The sequence below is a fragment of the Ascidia mentula genome, chromosome 4, assembly GCF_947561715.1.
Source record: "Ascidia mentula chromosome 4, kaAscMent1.1, whole genome shotgun sequence".
Taxonomy (NCBI): Eukaryota; Metazoa; Chordata; class Ascidiacea; order Phlebobranchia; family Ascidiidae; genus Ascidia; species Ascidia mentula.
Genome location: NC_138569.1, coordinates 1853681 through 1872027, shown reverse-complemented (window position 1 = coordinate 1872027; position 18347 = coordinate 1853681). Strand labels below are relative to the sequence as shown.

The 18347-nt window shown below is 39.3% G+C and overlaps 3 protein-coding genes across 3 annotated transcripts; all 3 read right to left on the bottom strand.

Moving 5' to 3' along the window:
• Nucleotides 1-809: 809 nt before the first annotated feature.
• Nucleotides 810-9572, bottom strand: LOC145897004 (calcium-activated chloride channel regulator 3A-1-like). The gene is made up of 19 exons (XM_082985156.1): nt 9411-9572; nt 8865-8999; nt 8633-8783; nt 8296-8410; nt 7133-7307; nt 6527-6784; nt 6106-6324; nt 5944-6057; nt 5610-5792; nt 5158-5397; nt 4934-5098; nt 4621-4723; nt 4427-4506; nt 4280-4376; nt 3868-3997; nt 3442-3584; nt 3048-3234; nt 2516-2706; nt 810-1027 (listed from the first exon to the last, which is right to left on the bottom strand). The coding sequence occupies exons 1-19, from the start codon at nt 9570-9572 to the stop codon at nt 810-812; spliced, it is 3066 nt and encodes a 1021-aa protein (XP_082841282.1).
• A 4606-nt stretch (nt 9573-14178) lies between these two features.
• On the bottom strand, nt 14179-15099 carry LOC145896999 (uncharacterized). The gene is made up of 3 exons (XM_082985145.1): nt 14973-15099; nt 14494-14677; nt 14179-14351 (listed from the first exon to the last, which is right to left on the bottom strand). The coding sequence occupies exons 1-3, from the start codon at nt 15087-15089 to the stop codon at nt 14179-14181; spliced, it is 474 nt and encodes a 157-aa protein (XP_082841271.1). The 5' UTR covers nt 15090-15099.
• A 658-nt stretch (nt 15100-15757) lies between these two features.
• LOC145896998 (uncharacterized) lies at nt 15758-17910 on the bottom strand. Its single transcript, XM_082985144.1, has 3 exons — nt 17828-17910; nt 16776-17720; nt 15758-16718 (listed from the first exon to the last, which is right to left on the bottom strand). The coding sequence occupies exons 1-3, from the start codon at nt 17908-17910 to the stop codon at nt 15758-15760; spliced, it is 1989 nt and encodes a 662-aa protein (XP_082841270.1).
• Between the last annotated feature and the right edge of the window lie 437 nt (nt 17911-18347).

The following is an 18347-nucleotide window of genomic DNA, read 5'->3' as shown; positions in this document are numbered from 1 at the left end:
AATATCGCATTTGAACCTTAACCAACTAACTTACATTGAGTTTATTCGCAATGACGCAATTGAAAACAATTGCCTTGTAACAAACATTTGGCCCTGATCATAGGGGGCCGATTTGGATATTTTTTGGGGGGAGTTAATGAAGGTTAAGCTCCATTTCCATGTAAACTTCAAACAGAAGAATTTTGGGAAGTTTCATAACATGAAGGCTGTCCTAGTTGTTGATATTGTGTGAAGGAAGACGATAATATCACCGTCAGCTCTTGTATTTTACCAGCAAACTTTTGCTGCAAACATTTTTCGATCAATAAGTATGCGTATGCACATCTTTATATGTATTCAATGCGCAGTATGTACATCGTTATATGTATTCAATGTGCAGTATGCACATCTTTATATGTATTCAATGCGCAGTATGTACATCTTTATATGTATTCAATGTGCAGTATGTACATCTTTGTATGTATTCAATGTGCAGCATGTACGTTTCAGCATCTTTGAACAACGTGAGTATTTTTTCTGGTTGTTACCTTAATTATTAACTAACGCCTCATATCATAAGGATTCCACATACACGGAAAGTCCGATTTCTACGGTTTATTGACCACTGCATCAGAATATTTCTTTGCATTCCATGAATTTATAAAAAGGAATAAATTTAGGTTTTTTGTTATATTGTATTGCGACGAGTCATTTGTTAATTTGTTTTTGTACAGATTTACTGTAAGCAATAAAGCGGGAATTGTGAACACTAATAGAAAATTGTCACAGTACGTTAGTAAATAGAGCAGTAATCGTAAAGGTGTAATAAGTTACATCATATATGCATTATTGGTGCGCGCGTGGCTGGAAGGACGAACTTCTGGCTTGGGAAAAAGTCTCGGTTCCTCTTCGGTCCAAGCACTCCTCACACGCGATGGCTGTGAACGCATCTCGTGTGAATTCCTCATTTCCTCCAACTCTCGCATGAACTTCTTGCGTTGCTTGCTTAAACGACTGTGCATCACTATGGTGGCAATCAAGGAGCAAACTGAAATGTTAGGTGACATAAAATCCTAATTCTGATAATGGCAAATTGTATTGTAACATTTTAGAAAAGAATAAAACGACTGGCCCAAACTGTTTTTAACATTGTCATGTCAAACTGATGATGACATAAGTTCCTGCCGAACATGACAATGTTAATAACAGTATGGGCCAGTCTTTTTATTCTCAGAATTATGAGTAAATCCGTGAGTTGTGTTCCTAAATTTTAGATAATTTCCTTTACTCTGTCATCAGGGATATGGGTAAACACAGTAAAAATACTCTTTTAAACGAAACTACTTTTCCAATTGTCCATCACGAGTTGTTTATTAAGTTGTTTTGCAAACAGTGCACTGTGCATGCATTTAAAAACGACAAATGCATGGGTTGAAAAATGACAATATTATTTATCAAATTTGTAGCGACGTTTTTTAAATTATGGGTTGAATTGAAAATGAGTGCTGAAATCTTTATTTGTTTACCGATGGTGTTTGATAAATACAGGCAAAATTCAGTTCTGGAGCTAACGTGCAAAGACAAATGGCATTCCATTTAAACCTTTATAAACCTCAAGCAAAATCATACTTACTTCCCATGTTGAAACTCAGTTATCAATGAATGTGATAAACGCAAAGGAAAGTACCTGATATTTAAAATATGATTTTTCCTTGACATAAGCACTAGTGAGTAAATTACTGGCAGGATATATTGTATTTTAAAACCCAACATCAATGCAAAATAATTAATAAGAGTTCACATTTTGAATGTTCGATTAACCCATTCAACATGGATTGCTGAACTGCGAGTCAGTTAAACTTTGAGCGACCCCGCATTGTCCTGTCGAGACTCATCTCAGTACTTTTTCATAAACAATACGGAGTGCTGAAGTTATTTTGTATCATTTCACCCAAAAACGAGTTAGGGTTCCAATATATTGGATCGAACGGGTGGCCCACAGACCCAAAAATGGAACCCTGCATAAATAAACCCAACTTTGCACTCGTTGTATTACAAATTCCTTACTGCGAGTGTTCGAAAATGGTGGGCAGCAATCTACGGCCGCAATATAAAGGTTGAAGCACATTAGTAACTTATGCAACTGTCGCTCGGCAAGATGGACAACATTAAAACCACAGTAGATAAGTTACCCCCGTTGGTAATATTATATCGGCTCACCAAGCACAAGACAAACCGGTGCAAGTATCACGGTGGTCAACTGATAAATCTCCAACTTCTTTTGGCAATCTAAAAACGTTTGAAGTCATATTAATCTTCTAATTAAAATATAGCCCAAACGACGCCAACAAGATGACAAGTAAAGCGAAAACGGTTCCAAACTGATAGTTGCAACTTGATTAAAAATAATATTTTGAAAAGCAATAGACAAGTACAATGTGGTTGGAAAAAACTAGTCTCATAGTTAATGTAGTTTAAATTAACTTTTTTTTGCTGCAATAATAATCTCTTCTTCATAATAAAACATAATCCTGACCGGATTTTTGTGGTGTTGATACAGTGGTTGCACTTGTAGTTGTTGTTGTTGTTGTTGTTGTTGTTGTCGTTGTATCGTTTGTTGGGTAGGTTGGAGGAACATACGGGACGACGAAGACGTTCATCATGGCAACGTTAGATGTTGGACTCAACAAAGATGCATGGTCACTTGCTCGCATTGCAAACCAAATACTTACAACAACAAAATACATATTTGTTTGAGCCAAAATTCATTCTAAATTAACCTCCACGGCCTCTTAAACATATGATAGAGTTTTACCACAATCTATGCTGAAAGTAGTTCCTTTAAACATTGTAAAAAGCGCTAGACATACGTTATGGATGCCTTTGGCATAGACGGCATAACACAAGCTTTTTGAGCCATAAGTTTCATTTTAAGTAACGTTTGATACAGTTTTACAAGAATATATGTTGAAAGTAGTTGCTTCAACAGTGTAAGAAGGGCTAGACACAACAAGCAAAACAAGCAAAACAAGCAAGATGATTTTCAGTCACACAATTTTCTCACATACCTCAAGGCATCGTGATCTTCTGGAATGTTAATAAGTTCTATAACTATTGTTTCCTCGTTCCCCGCTTCCTGGGGTGCTGAGATATTTCCGTTAATAACCATGTCTTGTTCCACAAGGGTGTTGTTTTCGAAATTGCTGACCAATCCGCTTGTGCCGTTGTAGGAATAACGTATTTCATAGTGAGCAGCTTGAAAACCAAAATTGCTCTGTCATTTTTTTTAAATCACTTAAACGGAAATTATTCCCGCCAAGCAAAATACAAGATACTGTGACTCTGTTCAAAAAGTTACAAAGTCCAGAAAAATGTTTTATTAATTTGGCCACAAATCACCAGTTATTTTGTGTGTAAATGCAGTACACGAAGCTCATCTTGTATGCTTAACACCAAACAAACCTGTTCCTGAATCGTAATCGGAACCAGGAGCGGAGAACGTCAGTCTGACTCCACGTTCCAAGTCAGTGACGTCAACTTGACTGGCTTGGAGGTCAATGACCTTGCTCGGCGGAAGGATATCTACTGCAGGGTCAACAACAGCTCTAAAAGTAAATAATAATTACAAAAAAATTTATGTAGAAATCTAATTTTCCACTTAAATGGACATTAGAGTTGGCAGATGCATTTCATCAACAATCAAGATAAGTGTATGTGAAAATAATAAAAATGGTAATGGAACAATCAAGTTTCGACATTTTAGCATTCGGTTGTCAGGTGCCTTGCAGTCCAGTCGAGTAAAGTAATAAATTTCCCAAAGGTAAATTTTGAAATTACCTGCAGATACGTTCACGTATCTGTGTGCAAAAAATAAAACACCAAGCATACCCTGTGTATGAAAACCCGCCAGGCGACACAACTCGAGTAAAAGGATCAAGTTCAGAAGTTGAAACTCCGGTTTCACCGGAGGTTGTCTCTGCGTTATTTGTCGGACCTTTTGGGTTCAGAGTTAGAGTACCTAAAATATACGTGAAATATCGTTTGGTTGTGGTTCGTCTCTTTTGTTTGGTGCTCAGTATAGAGTACCCAACAGATCGACGTTGACCGAAAGGTACCACAAAGTGGAAATCAGTGTGCCTGCTAGTGTAAAAGCTAGCAGAGTGACACAGTCAACAGCTGCACTGATGATAACTTATAGGTCGAAACAGTGCATGTACACCCTGTCTGCAGCTCTCATTTAATATGGCTTTTTTGCACATATATTGAATTTGGTTGTTTTTACTTTTCAACTCCAGCTTACCGTCGTTTTCAACAGACCCTGGGTTGTAGAGGGCTGAAGATGACAGGGATTTACCGTAGGTGGAAGTTGTCTGGTTCCCCATCCCCGTTACTATCACCTAAACACATCTGTGTACATTGGGAATTTGCCTAACATACTTTTTTTTACCGAAACAGAATATCTTCCTTCCTCTGCGAATTGGGTGAAATATCGTGAATAAACTCCATCGAACTTACGAACGTCAGGAGCTGAAACAATTTAACAAACATTTGCAAAAAAACCTCCAGGGTGTTATTTTATAGATAGTTGATAGGTAAAAATACCAAGTTTAAAGATGTCAAGGAAACAGTTTCCCATATTACCTGATCCACTGTCCAACAGTGTGAGTGTATAGGTTGTTCCAGATGGAGATGAAACTGTTGCAATAACCTCAGCCCCAAGTACGGGGGTGTAACCAACGGTTACCTGCAAGTAACAACTTAATTTCGTAAATAATGCCAGGTTTCAGAAGAGCCGTTTTTATAGTAATAAAAATCTCTAGCATCTGCAATGAATACCGTCTTATATATTTAGATTTCAAATAACGAATATACCCCAGGTAATCCGTAAAAATGAGTAATTGTACCATTACTGGTATTGTTGCGATGTAAGGAAAAAATATTTTGAATTAAAAACCTTAGCATAAACAACGATCGGTTCCTGGTCGGTTGGATCAATATCTGACATCCCTGATTCTACAACCATCGGTTCGACTTCTCTGTCCGCTGCCATGGACGTCACTATGACGTCAACGCTGTCGGAGGAAGTACCGGTAATAATTTGAAATAGCCAACTTCCGACCTATAGCAAAGAAAACACCTGAATTTTGTTTGATTTTGTAGAGCGTTGAGTGTTCATACCGTGGCAGTTCCAGAAATCGAAAACATGATTGTTTTGAAAGAACTGTCCTCAGTTGCGTATCCGTCACAACTGGAGACACCTGCAGTGCATAAATGTGTCCCATCGGGTGAATATAGAATAACATCAATGTTGTTGGAGTAGGAAAACGTAAACACTGTTTGGTTTCCAATTGTTGAGTCGATGAACACTGTCCCATTTTGTTGGCTGTAATAGGTTATTGTGAATGTATTTCCGTAAATCTAAATAAAATTAAATAAAATAGGTTAAAATACCCGCTGTAAACAAAAGTGTGACTTGACTTTGTATTTTTGCGTGAGAACAGACAGGCCAAAAAGAAATTCTATATAGGCAAGTAAGTGGATTTATCTTGATTTTTTAATTTAGAAGAACAAATTTGCAGCAATGTATGCTGTAGCAATCTTTAAATTTCGTATATTTTTATGAGTAGTACCTGAAAGTTTTCGTTGTAAACATCGCCATCGTCATTGTTTGCAAGTTGTTTGAAAGATTCGAGCAAAGCTCCGCTATCTGTTGCATCATTAAAGAACCAAAGTCCGTGTGTGTCTTCAGATAGATCTTGAAGATCTTGGTTGGCGACAGTGACGCCAAAAAATATTGAATCCACCACCACTTCCTGATAACAAAGGGACAAAATGTTGTTTTGCTAAACTGTTTGGGAGCATGTGGTTGCCTTATATAAGAAAAGAGTATCGTAGTTGCAAATTAGTTGGTTTTGTTGCACAAAAAATTTTATACTGATGTTTGTTTTTTATCGTGGCGTTTACCTTTTTTAATACTTCATATCTTGTGTCTATAACCATTGGAGATCCGTTCTCCTCACCATCGGTAAGTACAAGTAAATGCCCGCCTCCCGCTGATGAACCATCACTTTCAAGCACCTAATGAAAAATGTGTTAACGATATTTCATGACATTGTTTGTTGTCACCTCAATTCCATGTTCAATTCCGCAGCCAATGCAAGTTCCTCCTCCGCTTACGAGCGTACCAATCAAGTCCACAAGGTACTCTCTGTTGTTGTCAATGGTAACAAGGTACGTTAAAATGTTCGCTTTGGATTCAAACGCCACAATTCCAACTTTTGTGCCATCAGGAAGAAATTGGCTTATAAACAAACTTGCCGCTGTTTTCATGTCTTCAATCTTATACTAAAACAGTAAACCAAAGCGAAATTGATTTACGAAAGACAGCAACCATTTTTAAGACAGTGCATGTGAACACTGGCGCATAATGCTAAGTTTGTAAATTGCTATTATTCATTTCATACATCTGAAAGGAGCTCCCGTGTACTAACACGCTTCAGGTTTATTTGGTAAGTGAAAAACAAATTTCCCGAAATGTTTAACCTACCCCTCCCATGCTCCCGGAAACATCCAGGACGAGGACAAACTTCTCAAAAGGTTTTGCTTGTGCCACGGAAAACTTTGGCGTAACATCAACAATGTTGCTATTAGGAAAGTTGTTGTTGCTGAAATCAACTGACGATCTGATGACACTCCAAACACTTCTCAAGTCACATAATCTGTTCTGCTCGTTCGGAGCTTCAGTGTTGTGATGGTTGATTACTTGCGGGTTGGCTTCAACTTGGTCGTCACAAAACTCTACGATCTGTAAGGTGTTAGCTTGTCACTATTATTGTCGGTGAGCATGACTAAACATCGTCCTCGTTGTGAATCTGTTGATTCTGTGATACAGTTTACTAAAGCCCTACTTCTTATCTTCGTTCAACCCAATACTTAAGCATAGCAATAATTTTATGAATGGGATATTACTAGTAAACCAAACAACATTTGCAATGACCTGTAAACCGTGGCAGCATTGAACACAGGGTTGTAAAATTAAACTGGACTTGGTAAAATAAATAAACGACCAACGACGTAACACACAGAAAAACCAAGCAAGGATGTTGATTAAAGTTCGAACCTACATCTAGAAGTATCATTATTAATTCCAAACCTCTTCTTTATACTGGTGGGACATTAAAGAAGCGTTGACCGGTGTGTCAGAGTAAGGAACAAACACACAACCAGCTTCAGGTAAACCAGTATTTGGATTAACTCTGCAAACTCTGTAATTATTTGGATCATCCGGTGGAAAGTAAAAGTTCTGACCCTTCAGCCCCAAGGGACACCTGTAAAGTATTCAGTCATGATGTTGTGCCCTTGCTTTGTGAACAGCTTTGCAAATGTGTGAGGCGGGTGAAAAGAGCAAATATTTGGATAGACAACAATTATAGTATCAATGCTTTCAGGCCAACATAATGTTTTTGGGAGCAAAAAATGTTTAATCTTAATTGTTTTTGACAACAAGAAGTGCACCTAAGTTGACAACAATAAGTGCACGTAAGTTGACAACAAGGAGTGCACCTAAGTTGACAACAAGGAGTGCACTGGAAACAATAGCAGTTAAGAAACCAGATACTGATGCTGTCTACTGCAGAAAGTTGACAAAGGTCATTCGGATGCAAAACTTTACTTGGCGTGTTGTGAGCAGAAATATCGCCGAGAAACATTGCATTGCGGCGGCAAAATGTTTCAACATATCTTGACAAACAATCAATTTGCAGCCCGACGAAGAGCAAAGAGTTGCGACACAAAGCAAGCAGATTGTCACCAGGCAACAGAATATATACAAACCAACATTATTGTTTGCAAAACCGCTGGGGATATTTGTATTCTAGATAAGAGTAGCCAGGAACCGCTACTCGCGTCACTCAGCGGTAATTGTAAACTGATTGGAAAGTACCTCACTTGGCGAATGTTGCAATATTACGCTACACCAAAATGGGTGGCGGTGAACTAGGGCCTGTATCGTGCGGCCATGAATATCAATGTTGCTTTGAAGGTGGGGGATCCGCTATAATGGCTTACCCCCCACCTCTCACTTCCTTCTCAAGCGATGTATAAAACGATCTGGCAATTAGCTTTTAAGGCAACAAGCTGTGTATTACCCTCTGTGTTGAATTGAACTAAATGTGTCATGACAAAGTTCGTTGGGTAACGTAAATGCAATGAACGTGACGCTTCTGAATGCCCGTGATCAACCATACTGAACGGTCATAAAACGGTTTAAAGATTGTAAATCCGCTGTTGTATGCTCAAGATTTATTAGGTAACTACCTGGTAGCCTGAACATCTTGCTTGCTGTCAAAGTAAAAATCTGCGTAGTTTTCAGTCGATGCTTCGTCATAAACTCCCCAACGTAAATGCGCCCATTCATGCACAAATGCTTTGCCTGTCAAGAAAATTATTGTAATTGTTGCATTGGTTATCTTGTGACAGCGTACTATTGCATAGAAATTTAAGTTCTCTCGGCAAACTTATTTGGAGGTGGTTTAACATTAATAGAAGCATATATTACAACGCCAAATTTCGATAGGATTGTTTTGAACTTTGGCTAAAAGTAGCAGCACAGAAAGATGAGCCTTGCCAAAATCATCGATGGAACAATTTGTACCTCGAGGACCGAAGTCAGTTACAAACGATTCGTTCCTCAAATATTCAGGAGTCAAGTGAATGTAGGTTCCAGGTTCTCCACACTGACCATACTGTAGCGTGTACGGGGAATCACCGTACACAGGGTTGGAATCGACGACCACGACGTCAGCCTGAAATCACGTGATATCAGTTACAACAAAACCTTCTAAAAATTTTCCCCTGTTTGATGTGGAAGGTAACAATGCCAATACCAGATCGTAACTTTGACCGTGCGCCGAGTCGTAACTTCCGTTCCATGTTTTCGGAACTAGAATAGTGACGTCACCGAAGTAAGCTCGCTTCTTGGTCGCAGTGAATAAGACGCTGGAAGCCTCCGTGATCATTTCCTGGATAAAGGGAAACAGATTTACATAATTCAATTTCTGCAATGCAAAATTTGCCTTTTCTTCTCTCAGTTTATGTGAGTTGAGAACTTTGAGTTTTGATGACTGCCACAAATAATACACCAGTACCAGTACAGAAAGAATTAAATTAAAAGAGAGTAAGCTGCATGCCAGGCAATGCCCTTTAACTTTGTGGTGACTATACAATCGCAGTCATCCGTTGGGCACCAAACTAGATGTAACCGTACAGATAAAACAAGGTAGAAACACTACGGCCAAGCAAAAGCGAAATCAAAAGTGCCGCCAGACTCTGTGCGACAGTATGTCATATACATAAGCATTTATAAGTAACATATGCAGCATACAGAATTCATAGTATAGATTTCATGCTTATGTACTTTATCCATTTTTCACCTTAAGAGTTTCGATAATTAAAGGGTCCTCTGGCACATCTGGGTTAATTGCTATCAGCAGACCATCGAACCTATTGTTGACAAGAGAAACTTTGCTGAAAACCGCCGAACACCCGAGAGCAAAACCCAGAAAGACAACAGACAATATGAAATAATGTTGCATGCTTTACTGCATTTATGCAACACCAATATCCGCAACGGTGAAGGTGTTGCTTGTTTAGGTGTAGTAGTTTTTTGCACTTTAACCTTTATTATTGCAAAAAGGAAAAAGAAATGCTTGTAATGGTTTCCAAATATCTGCAAAAAGATTTTAGCAGCCTTCTCATACTAACACAAATTACTAAATCTAAAACTGTCTAAAATTGTGCTTGCATGATTAATGCTTTAATGTTTTGCAAAAGTGTATCAAAAACGCCAACCTGAACTGTTCTTGACGCGTACTTCTAATCTATAATGCGAGTTTTTGACAAGTTGCCGCTGCATAACCTCGACCTTCTGAAGCTCCTTCCATCCACCATGAGTATCACAAAGCGAACCTCAAAACATTAGCGAAATTCTAGAGCCCTGCAGTTAATAATTATATACCGACACCTACGTCTTTGAACAATAAAAAAATGAAAAGAAAAACGCTCTTGAAAATATGTTTACTTGTATACCCACACGCCTGGGTATTACTCGAGTGAGGTATTGCCAATATTTGTTTTCACTTCAACGTTCATGGTTTTTGTGACAAACTCTGCAGCCAGTTGAACAAACTGTGGACGTTGATCCCAGGTGGGGGTAAAGTTTATACAGATTTCTCGGAGTGCAGACAACGCACTCGCCTTTATTTAATCATTTACAGTAATATCACATGAAGTTCTCGGGTATTATGGCATTGCTTAGGTTTTGTAATCCTCCCATTTGAAACATTGTCACTCTTTCCGCGTGCAAATGGTACTGTTACGGAATTATTTCGGCAGCTTTGCAATTAAGCGGTTAAATGTTTTTGGGTGGCGATGTTATCCCCCAATTAACCCTTCTACCTAATTTGGTACTTTGCACAAAACTGCCTCCCTAATTCTGATACTGTCCAGAACCCTGCAATAACGGCTCACCACGAAGCCAAAGTAACCCAGGCTGATTTAACTTATTGGACGTCGTGTTCAACTATAAAACGAATAAAAACAGTACAAATGACACTGGCCAAGATCACAATTATCCACAACACCGTAACAGAGGTGCTCACTACACGACGCCCAGAAGAAGACTCCTCCTTTTAGGGAAATCGTTCGTTACATGCAATCGCCAACCAATCAGGATGCGCCTTTCCGACACGCGGCACATCCGGGGCATACAAAAATAAACGGAGCGTAAAATAATAGGAAAGGGGAGACGAATGTAATAAACTAGTGTGGTGAGAATAGGTGAAATGCGAGACTTAAAAGCAATATACGTGCGTAAAACAATATAATAAATAAGGTGGTAACAACGAAAGAAAACAGTGAAATTACAAGGTGCCAGCAAGAAAGGTGAAAACAATGAAATACATACAATACTTAACAAAAGTGAAAGGTGACGTGAAGGAAATAAAATTCGTTACACTCCCCCCAACCCAAGAATTGTCCTACTCCTGTTGGACATTGGTCTACACGTGTGTCTCCGACGAGAATCGAACTGGCCGGCGTCGGGTCCATGTAGACCTTCTGCATCCGCCCGAATTATCCGGTGAATTCGATACCTCTCCATTGTCCACTCTCCATTGGTTGTATGTGGCCTAAATACATACACCAACGTAGGTTGTTGATCTTCGGCCTGCGGAGGTTCTGCCGTTTGCTCAGCGGGCATTGGGAATGTATCTGTGGTCGGTTTCAGTCGATTGAAATGGACAGTCTGTTGTTTACCAGTCCCATCTTCAATGACATAGTTCACAGGCCCGCGTACTTCGACCACTCGGTACGGACCTTTGTAGGGATACTGCAATTTCTTGCACCGACCTACGGGAATGACCGGGTTCGTTAACAGCACATAGTCTCCCATCGAGTATGGCTTTTCCCGTTGTCGCAAGTTGTAGCGGTCTTCCATACGCTTGCGCTGTGTCATAAGACTTCCCCTGACAATTTCTTCGGCCAGCTCTAGGCCGTCGCGTAACTGGTCGATCTCCACTCCGTAAGATCGTCTTGAATCTTCTCGGAGGGATCCCAATAAATCTGCCGGAAGGCGCAACGGTCGGCCGATCAAAAGGGTGTGCGGAGCTTCCCCTGTTGCTTCATGGGCGCTTGCGTTGTAAGCTGCGACTACTCCTGGCAACGCCTCGTCCCATCGTCGTTCGTCTTTAGCAGCTAGCTCTGGGTCGTTACTCTGCCGCTCTAGCAGCTCGTCCGGTTCATATCCGATGGTTGCTTTGAAGTCCACTGCGTTAACCTGTTCAATCCCTCGGCCTTCATCCGCTCTTTTGTATGGACATTCTGGATCATCCTCCAGGGAGTCGGATTTCTTCCGAACCAACACGATCGGACTGCTCCACGGCGATTTAGACGGCCGAATCAGTCCTTGTTTGTCCATTTCTGCCAAAATCCCTTCCACTTTCGCCTTGTTGTGGTGGGGCATGCGGCGGGGTGTAGCGAGTTTTTGCACCGACTTTGGCGCCAAATATTCGGATGTATCTCGAGCTATACGTTTTTGGTCGAAGTGACATTTTATCTCCGATGCGCGACGAATCGACCTGGAAAACGAAGGTGTACATGGTATGTTTTGACGTCTCGTGTCGACATCCCTTGTGTGTATATCCGTATGCGGGCAGTCGCGCCGCATATGGCCCAGTCCACCGCAACCATAGCAAGTCCGTGCTCGCACGTTGTTGTACTGTGGTCGTTCGCGCTTTATGTCATCCACTTGAGCTTGTAACGTCGCTAAGGCGTCCTCGAGTTGTGTGTTCTTTTCCTTGGAACGTTTCTCCATGTCTTCTAACATTTTTAGTACTAATTCCATCTCTGATGCTTTGGTGTTTACCGCAGCGACTTGGACAAAGCTCGGTGTTTGCGTATTGACAACGACTTGAGCTGCGGCTCTGAATGATCGCTCATACTTGATGGTGATCGGGATAGTGTCCGCGAGGCGCCGGTCTTGCAAGCCTCGCAATAAGGTAATGTACAGAACCTCATTTTTAAGGGCAGCTTCAGCGGAGTTGCTGTAGGCGCCATCGCCCAGTGCCTGTAGGGCGTAAACGAATTCACGTGCTGATTCGCCAGGTAATTGCACGCGCCTTATCAGCTCGGCGCGTTGACGCTCTGCGTGTTGACCAGTAGCCCTTTGGCGCAATGCGCGTTGTTTGAGGTCCTTGTAGGAAACCTCGAACAAGTTTGCGTCTTTTTCTTGTATTGTCCATTTCAAGTCGTTGTCAATGCTTGCCAGGAACAGGTGTCGTTTCATTTCTTCTGAGGCCTCGACGGTCGTACAATATGACTCAAATACATTAAAATACTGTCCTAGGTCAGCTCCCGGCCGTAAAGGCGGAGGTTGCATTAAAACATTAAAAGCCATTGTTAAGAAAAACCAACCTTTAAAATATCATAAAACCAAAATACACGTGGGAGTCTTCCCAGTAAAACCAGCCGGGTGTGGTGACAGGGTCCTGGCGTGCTCGCCAAGTTGTTACGGAATTATTTCGGCAGCTTTGCAATTAAGCGGTTAGATGTTTTTGGGTGGCGATGTTATCCCCCAATTAACCCTTCTACCTAATTTGGTACTTTGCACAAAACTGCCTCCCTAATTCTGATACTGTCCAGAACCCTGCAATAACGGCTCACCACGAAGCCAAAGTAACCCAGGCTGATTTAACTTATTGGACGTCGTGTTCAACTATAAAACGAATAAAAACAGTACAAATGACACTGGCCAAGATCACAATTATCCACAACACCGTAACAGAGGTGCTCACTACACGACGCCCAGAAGAAGACTCCTCCTTTTAGGGAAATCGTTCGTTACATGCAATCGCCAACCAATCAGGATGCGCCTTTCCGACACGCGGCACATCCGGGGCATACAAAAATAAACGGAGCGTAAAATAATAGGAAAGGGGAGACGAATGTAATAAACTAGTGTGGTGAGAATAGGTGAAATGCGAGACTTAAAAGCAATATACGTGCGTAAAACAATATAATAAATAAGGTGGTAACAACGAAAGAAAACAGTGAAATTACAAGGTGCCAGCAAGAAAGGTGAAAACAATGAAATACATACAATACTTAACAAAAGTGAAAGGTGACGTGAAGGAAATAAAATTCGTTACAGTACTATAAAGTAAAGTCCGTATGCACAGTTTTTTGAGAACACATGAAAATATTTGGTTAAAACACTTTCCATCAACTGACACTAAAAAAGTTGATTACCAGAACAGCAATTGTTGCAAGGAAATACTGCCTTGTGATTAAGTGCTGTAAAACCACACGGGTAAAGTTTGCTCGAGGTTGCGTTCCGTGACCTATTGATTTTTTCCGTTCCGACCGAGTTTATATATGGTCCAAACATGAGGTTCTTCCCCCAGTCAGAAATTTATGTACGGGCCACAATCGAATTTTCAAAGCATTATGCTTGGCCCAAGAAATGCTTCCCATTGATTGCCCGTACTTCTATATATGGGGTATGACACGAAAGTGAACATCCGGCCTAACTTCGACCGTCAGTGATGTACCTTGCTTGAATGTTTTACATGTCCCATATATATATCTATGTTTGGTAACAGGAACATCACCACCACAATATGTTTTAACGAATATTTATTGTGTTTACACAAACACATCAGTCACAGGAATTGTGTCACTGCTTGAACTACTGCTGTAACTGATCTTTCGTCGCCGCTCCCTGCCTCCGTCCCAATCTGCGGCACTGGCCAAACAAATTTGAATTTCCTTTGGCAGCTGATGCCCGAAGTTTTCGTGTTTGGTGTGATGTAGAACATCTAAGTTTAAAAACAATTTTTTGAACAAAATGCAATGCTAAAAATAAAGAACTTGAGCACAACTTTCTCAAAATAAGATTTCACAATAATTAGCTAAAAGCAACATGCAGTAGCAATTAATAGTCACATATGAAATACTTACTTAACAGAAACAAGTAGAGCTTGTGCTCCTTGAAAGAAATCTTTAAATTTGGCTTTCTTTTTTCTCCCATGCCCGTCCAAGAAAATTTCATTGCAAGTTCACGGTGCAGAAACAGCTTCAAAAAACAACGTATAGTCCCACGTAAAGAATCTCGTTCAACAATCTCAGCAATTCGACCATGGTTCTATAACACAAAATACCTTGTAGATTTTATAGACAACAACAAGTAATTCCCAACCAGGGTGCCATTCAAAAGGGTACTGCAAGCTTTTTCCTATGTATTCAGTATGCAAGTTTGTTATATTCATGGTAACATTGTAATGTAAATGCTCCTCGATGTGCCACTGAATGCTAAATGTTTTTTGAAACTTTATTGGCTTACAGCACAACACAAAATATAAAATGTTTTTATTTTGTGTTGTGCTGTAAGCCAATAAAGTTTGGGATGCACTGCCGTTAAGTAACATTTTTTTAACTACCTTGATGCTCTCCATGATAACTTCCAATTCCTGTTCTTCTTTAGCTGATTTGAAATTAATTACCAAGGGTGCAGCTTTTGTTTCCTTGTTTACTAGCTTAACCAGTTGATTTTCCATTGCAATGAGCTTCACTTGAATGGATTGTAACTCATTTGAGTTTTTTATGACCATATGAAAAATGTTGGCTAAATGGTCTTGTTCCACTCTTCTTTTTTTTCAAGGTGACATCTTTTTCGGAATAGCAAATGGGCTGAAACAGAGTTTGTATTAATAGCAGCTTTCGTTTTATTTTTTATTTGGGCATACCTTGGTGGTGAACTGGTAAAGATTTTTGGCACATTTGAAGGAATTGAAAAACTGTCTGTTCTAAGGAGAGGTGCCACCATTTCATTGTCGTCACTCTCTGAAAATGAAGACTCTACCTCTTTTGTAGTGTACGCTTTTGTTGCACAGCGATCGTATGAATCTGAAAAAAATATGGTTAGAGCACCATATGTCCAGAATTTTAGCAAGCATAAAAAATCATTACTAGATGCACATAAAATGCTGCAGCTGTATGTCTTCCAGTCATCCATACAAGGAGCTTTACTTCTTGCAAGCTCTTCTACTTGACCCTCATTTGGCCACTTGCAAAGGTTGTCGTTCAACATCCAATTTTTATAAACAATATCAGTCTTCCCTCCTTTTGCAAACTGTACACACAAGTACTTTTTCATTGTTAAAATTTGCTTATTCCTGTAAAAAAACAATTTTGGTAAGATAAAGGTTGCAGCATAACGTTATGCTTAACAAGTGGTGTGAACCATTTCTATTGCAACAAACTTCTTCTTGTACGGTAGTAGAACACATTTTGTAACACAACAGTCAAATACAAATGACTCCAATTGTGAGCTTAAGTGATCAACTTCAAAAATTCCAACATGGGTCGAGCAAACAGGTGACGTAAAAAATGGTTGGACACTCTCATATTTTCTCACTATGAAATATTTGCATGAAGATTTGACACAAATATTAACTACATGTGCAATCACACTTCCAACTTTAATGGTGGAATTTCCACAGGATTTTGGCACAATTAAACAATCACTGTACAGTCTTGCCTTTTTATAATAAACAGCATTTTCAAAATAAGGCATCGGTATAGTAGTAATTGTTTTTAAAACAGAACTAACTCCACCCTTTTTTAACTTATTATATTTAGCCTGGGTGAATGTTACAGCATTACTATTTGCATGGTGAGAGTAAGAAGCAACTTGTTGTAATGGCTTAAAGCCAGATTTTACATAGTTTTTTAACACCCCAAGAAAACTCTCAAACATAAAGCTATTTACTAAATCAAGTGAACCATACATTTTATAATCATCAACCAAATGCACAAGACTGTGGACATTATAAGACACAAAACCTTTTCCATACAAAGTTGGACACTCAGTGACAAAACTTTTTAACAACTGTGTGCATAAATTTAAGTTACGATCACTTGTCTGTGAATATACAAGGAATCGTAAAGAAATGCAGAATTTAAGAAAATGATTATATTTTGTAGGTGATATAACATGTTTGTGCCTTAATATTACAAATCCAGTGTACAACAAAAAAAGTCTGAACTCTGATGCCTTCCAGTATGCCACTTCAGATAGTTTTCGCATTTTGCGATTAAATTCTACAGGAATGAAATCTTTGAATTGTTTAATGTGCTGATCCATCTTTTGTACAGCAGTCGCTGACAGCTTTGCTTGGTTTTGTCTGAAGAAGTTTAAAAATTGAGGAATATTCATTGGAAAAGTTACCAATTTATTATACCTTCTGACACCTTTCCACCAATTAAGCAATCGTTTTGTAACTCCAAGACAACATAAGTGCATATAATCTAATACAAAACCATGCACCATATTTACTCCAAATTCAGCTAATATTGATGTTCCACGGTGATGATTTTTATCAATTTGAGAAATGAAATCTTCATTTTTTCTTGGAGTCTTTTCACAACCTAGCAGGCATACATGATGTGAGACTGAGTCATAATGACCAGTGATTTGACACCTCTCACAAGAATTATATCCACTGTGGGCCTTTATTTTCTTGAGTGAAGACCTTGCAGGTGCATCGCAAATGTAAATACCTTTGTTTACCATTTGGAAAACTTGGCTGCCTGTTGAAATGGGGTGAGTAAAGAGAAAATCAATGTCCTTTAAAAATTCCCTGAGAAATACATCGCCTTCAGGCATTTCACGATTGGTAGACTTCTCTGTGCAATAAATCCCAGCACAAAGGGGCCTTGATACAGTCTTGTATATGGAGCATAAAATAGGATATAATTTATAATCTGGTGTGTGCTGAAAAAGAGGAAGGCCATCTATATTAATGAGCAAACAGTAACTAATATTTCCTGAAATGCCTTGAAATGAATATTTCAAGAGATCTTTCAAACCAGACATCCAGTTGGTGAGATGTACATAGTTTCCACCATTCATAGGTCTATATGTAAGGTTGGGATTGGGTATGAGAGTTTTGTATGATCGAGGTAGTTCTTTATGAAAATGGTGCAAAGCTTGCAAAAGTCTTGAAATTGAATCTTTAGGGACATTTGTTTCAGAAAGAGCCCATGTGGTCAATGCACTAACAACACCATAATTTTCTGCACAATCAATGGAATTATCTAACATAGCAGGGATGCCGGTGTCACATTCATCATCACTAAAATGATTTTCCAAAAATTCCAACTGTGAGTGGTCATGAAGTGCAGAACTACTAGTAGACGAAGTATTACAAACAGATTTATTGTCATTACTATCTAAGGAAATATCATCAACTTCTTCATTTGAACTGACAGAAGTCATCGATGTCTCACATACATTGTGTGCCACTTCCATTGCTGTGTTCTTGCAAGTTTATGGTATGGTTTGTAAAACGAACGTTTTGTTTTGGTGCGTCCCATAACGACCTCCTAATTAATAAACATACATTTATACACACATTTATATCACTTACTGTTATTGATTAATGCTTGTCACCAAATACTAGTTGGGTTGCCTTAGATATAAGTCGCCTACAGTCTTCTGCAGGCCACGCATTCGAAAAAGACCGATTTTGCGCATGAATGATCTCCCTCCTTGTCGTTTTGGCCGTCGTTCTAATAATCCGTACCTACATGGTGTCCTCCAACATCAATATTATTCTTTCATTATTTCGTAAACGTTGTTTTACGAATTGTGAAAGAAAATGCATGTGTTTTTTTAGACAAAAAAAAATATGTGAAATGTATACTTCTTCGGACGTAGAAAGTTTTTTAAAAACTCTTTGCGGCAAAGCAAAAGCAGTTTTGCTAACGTAATTACCTTGAAATTGCAAATACAGTGTAATAAAAGCCGTTCT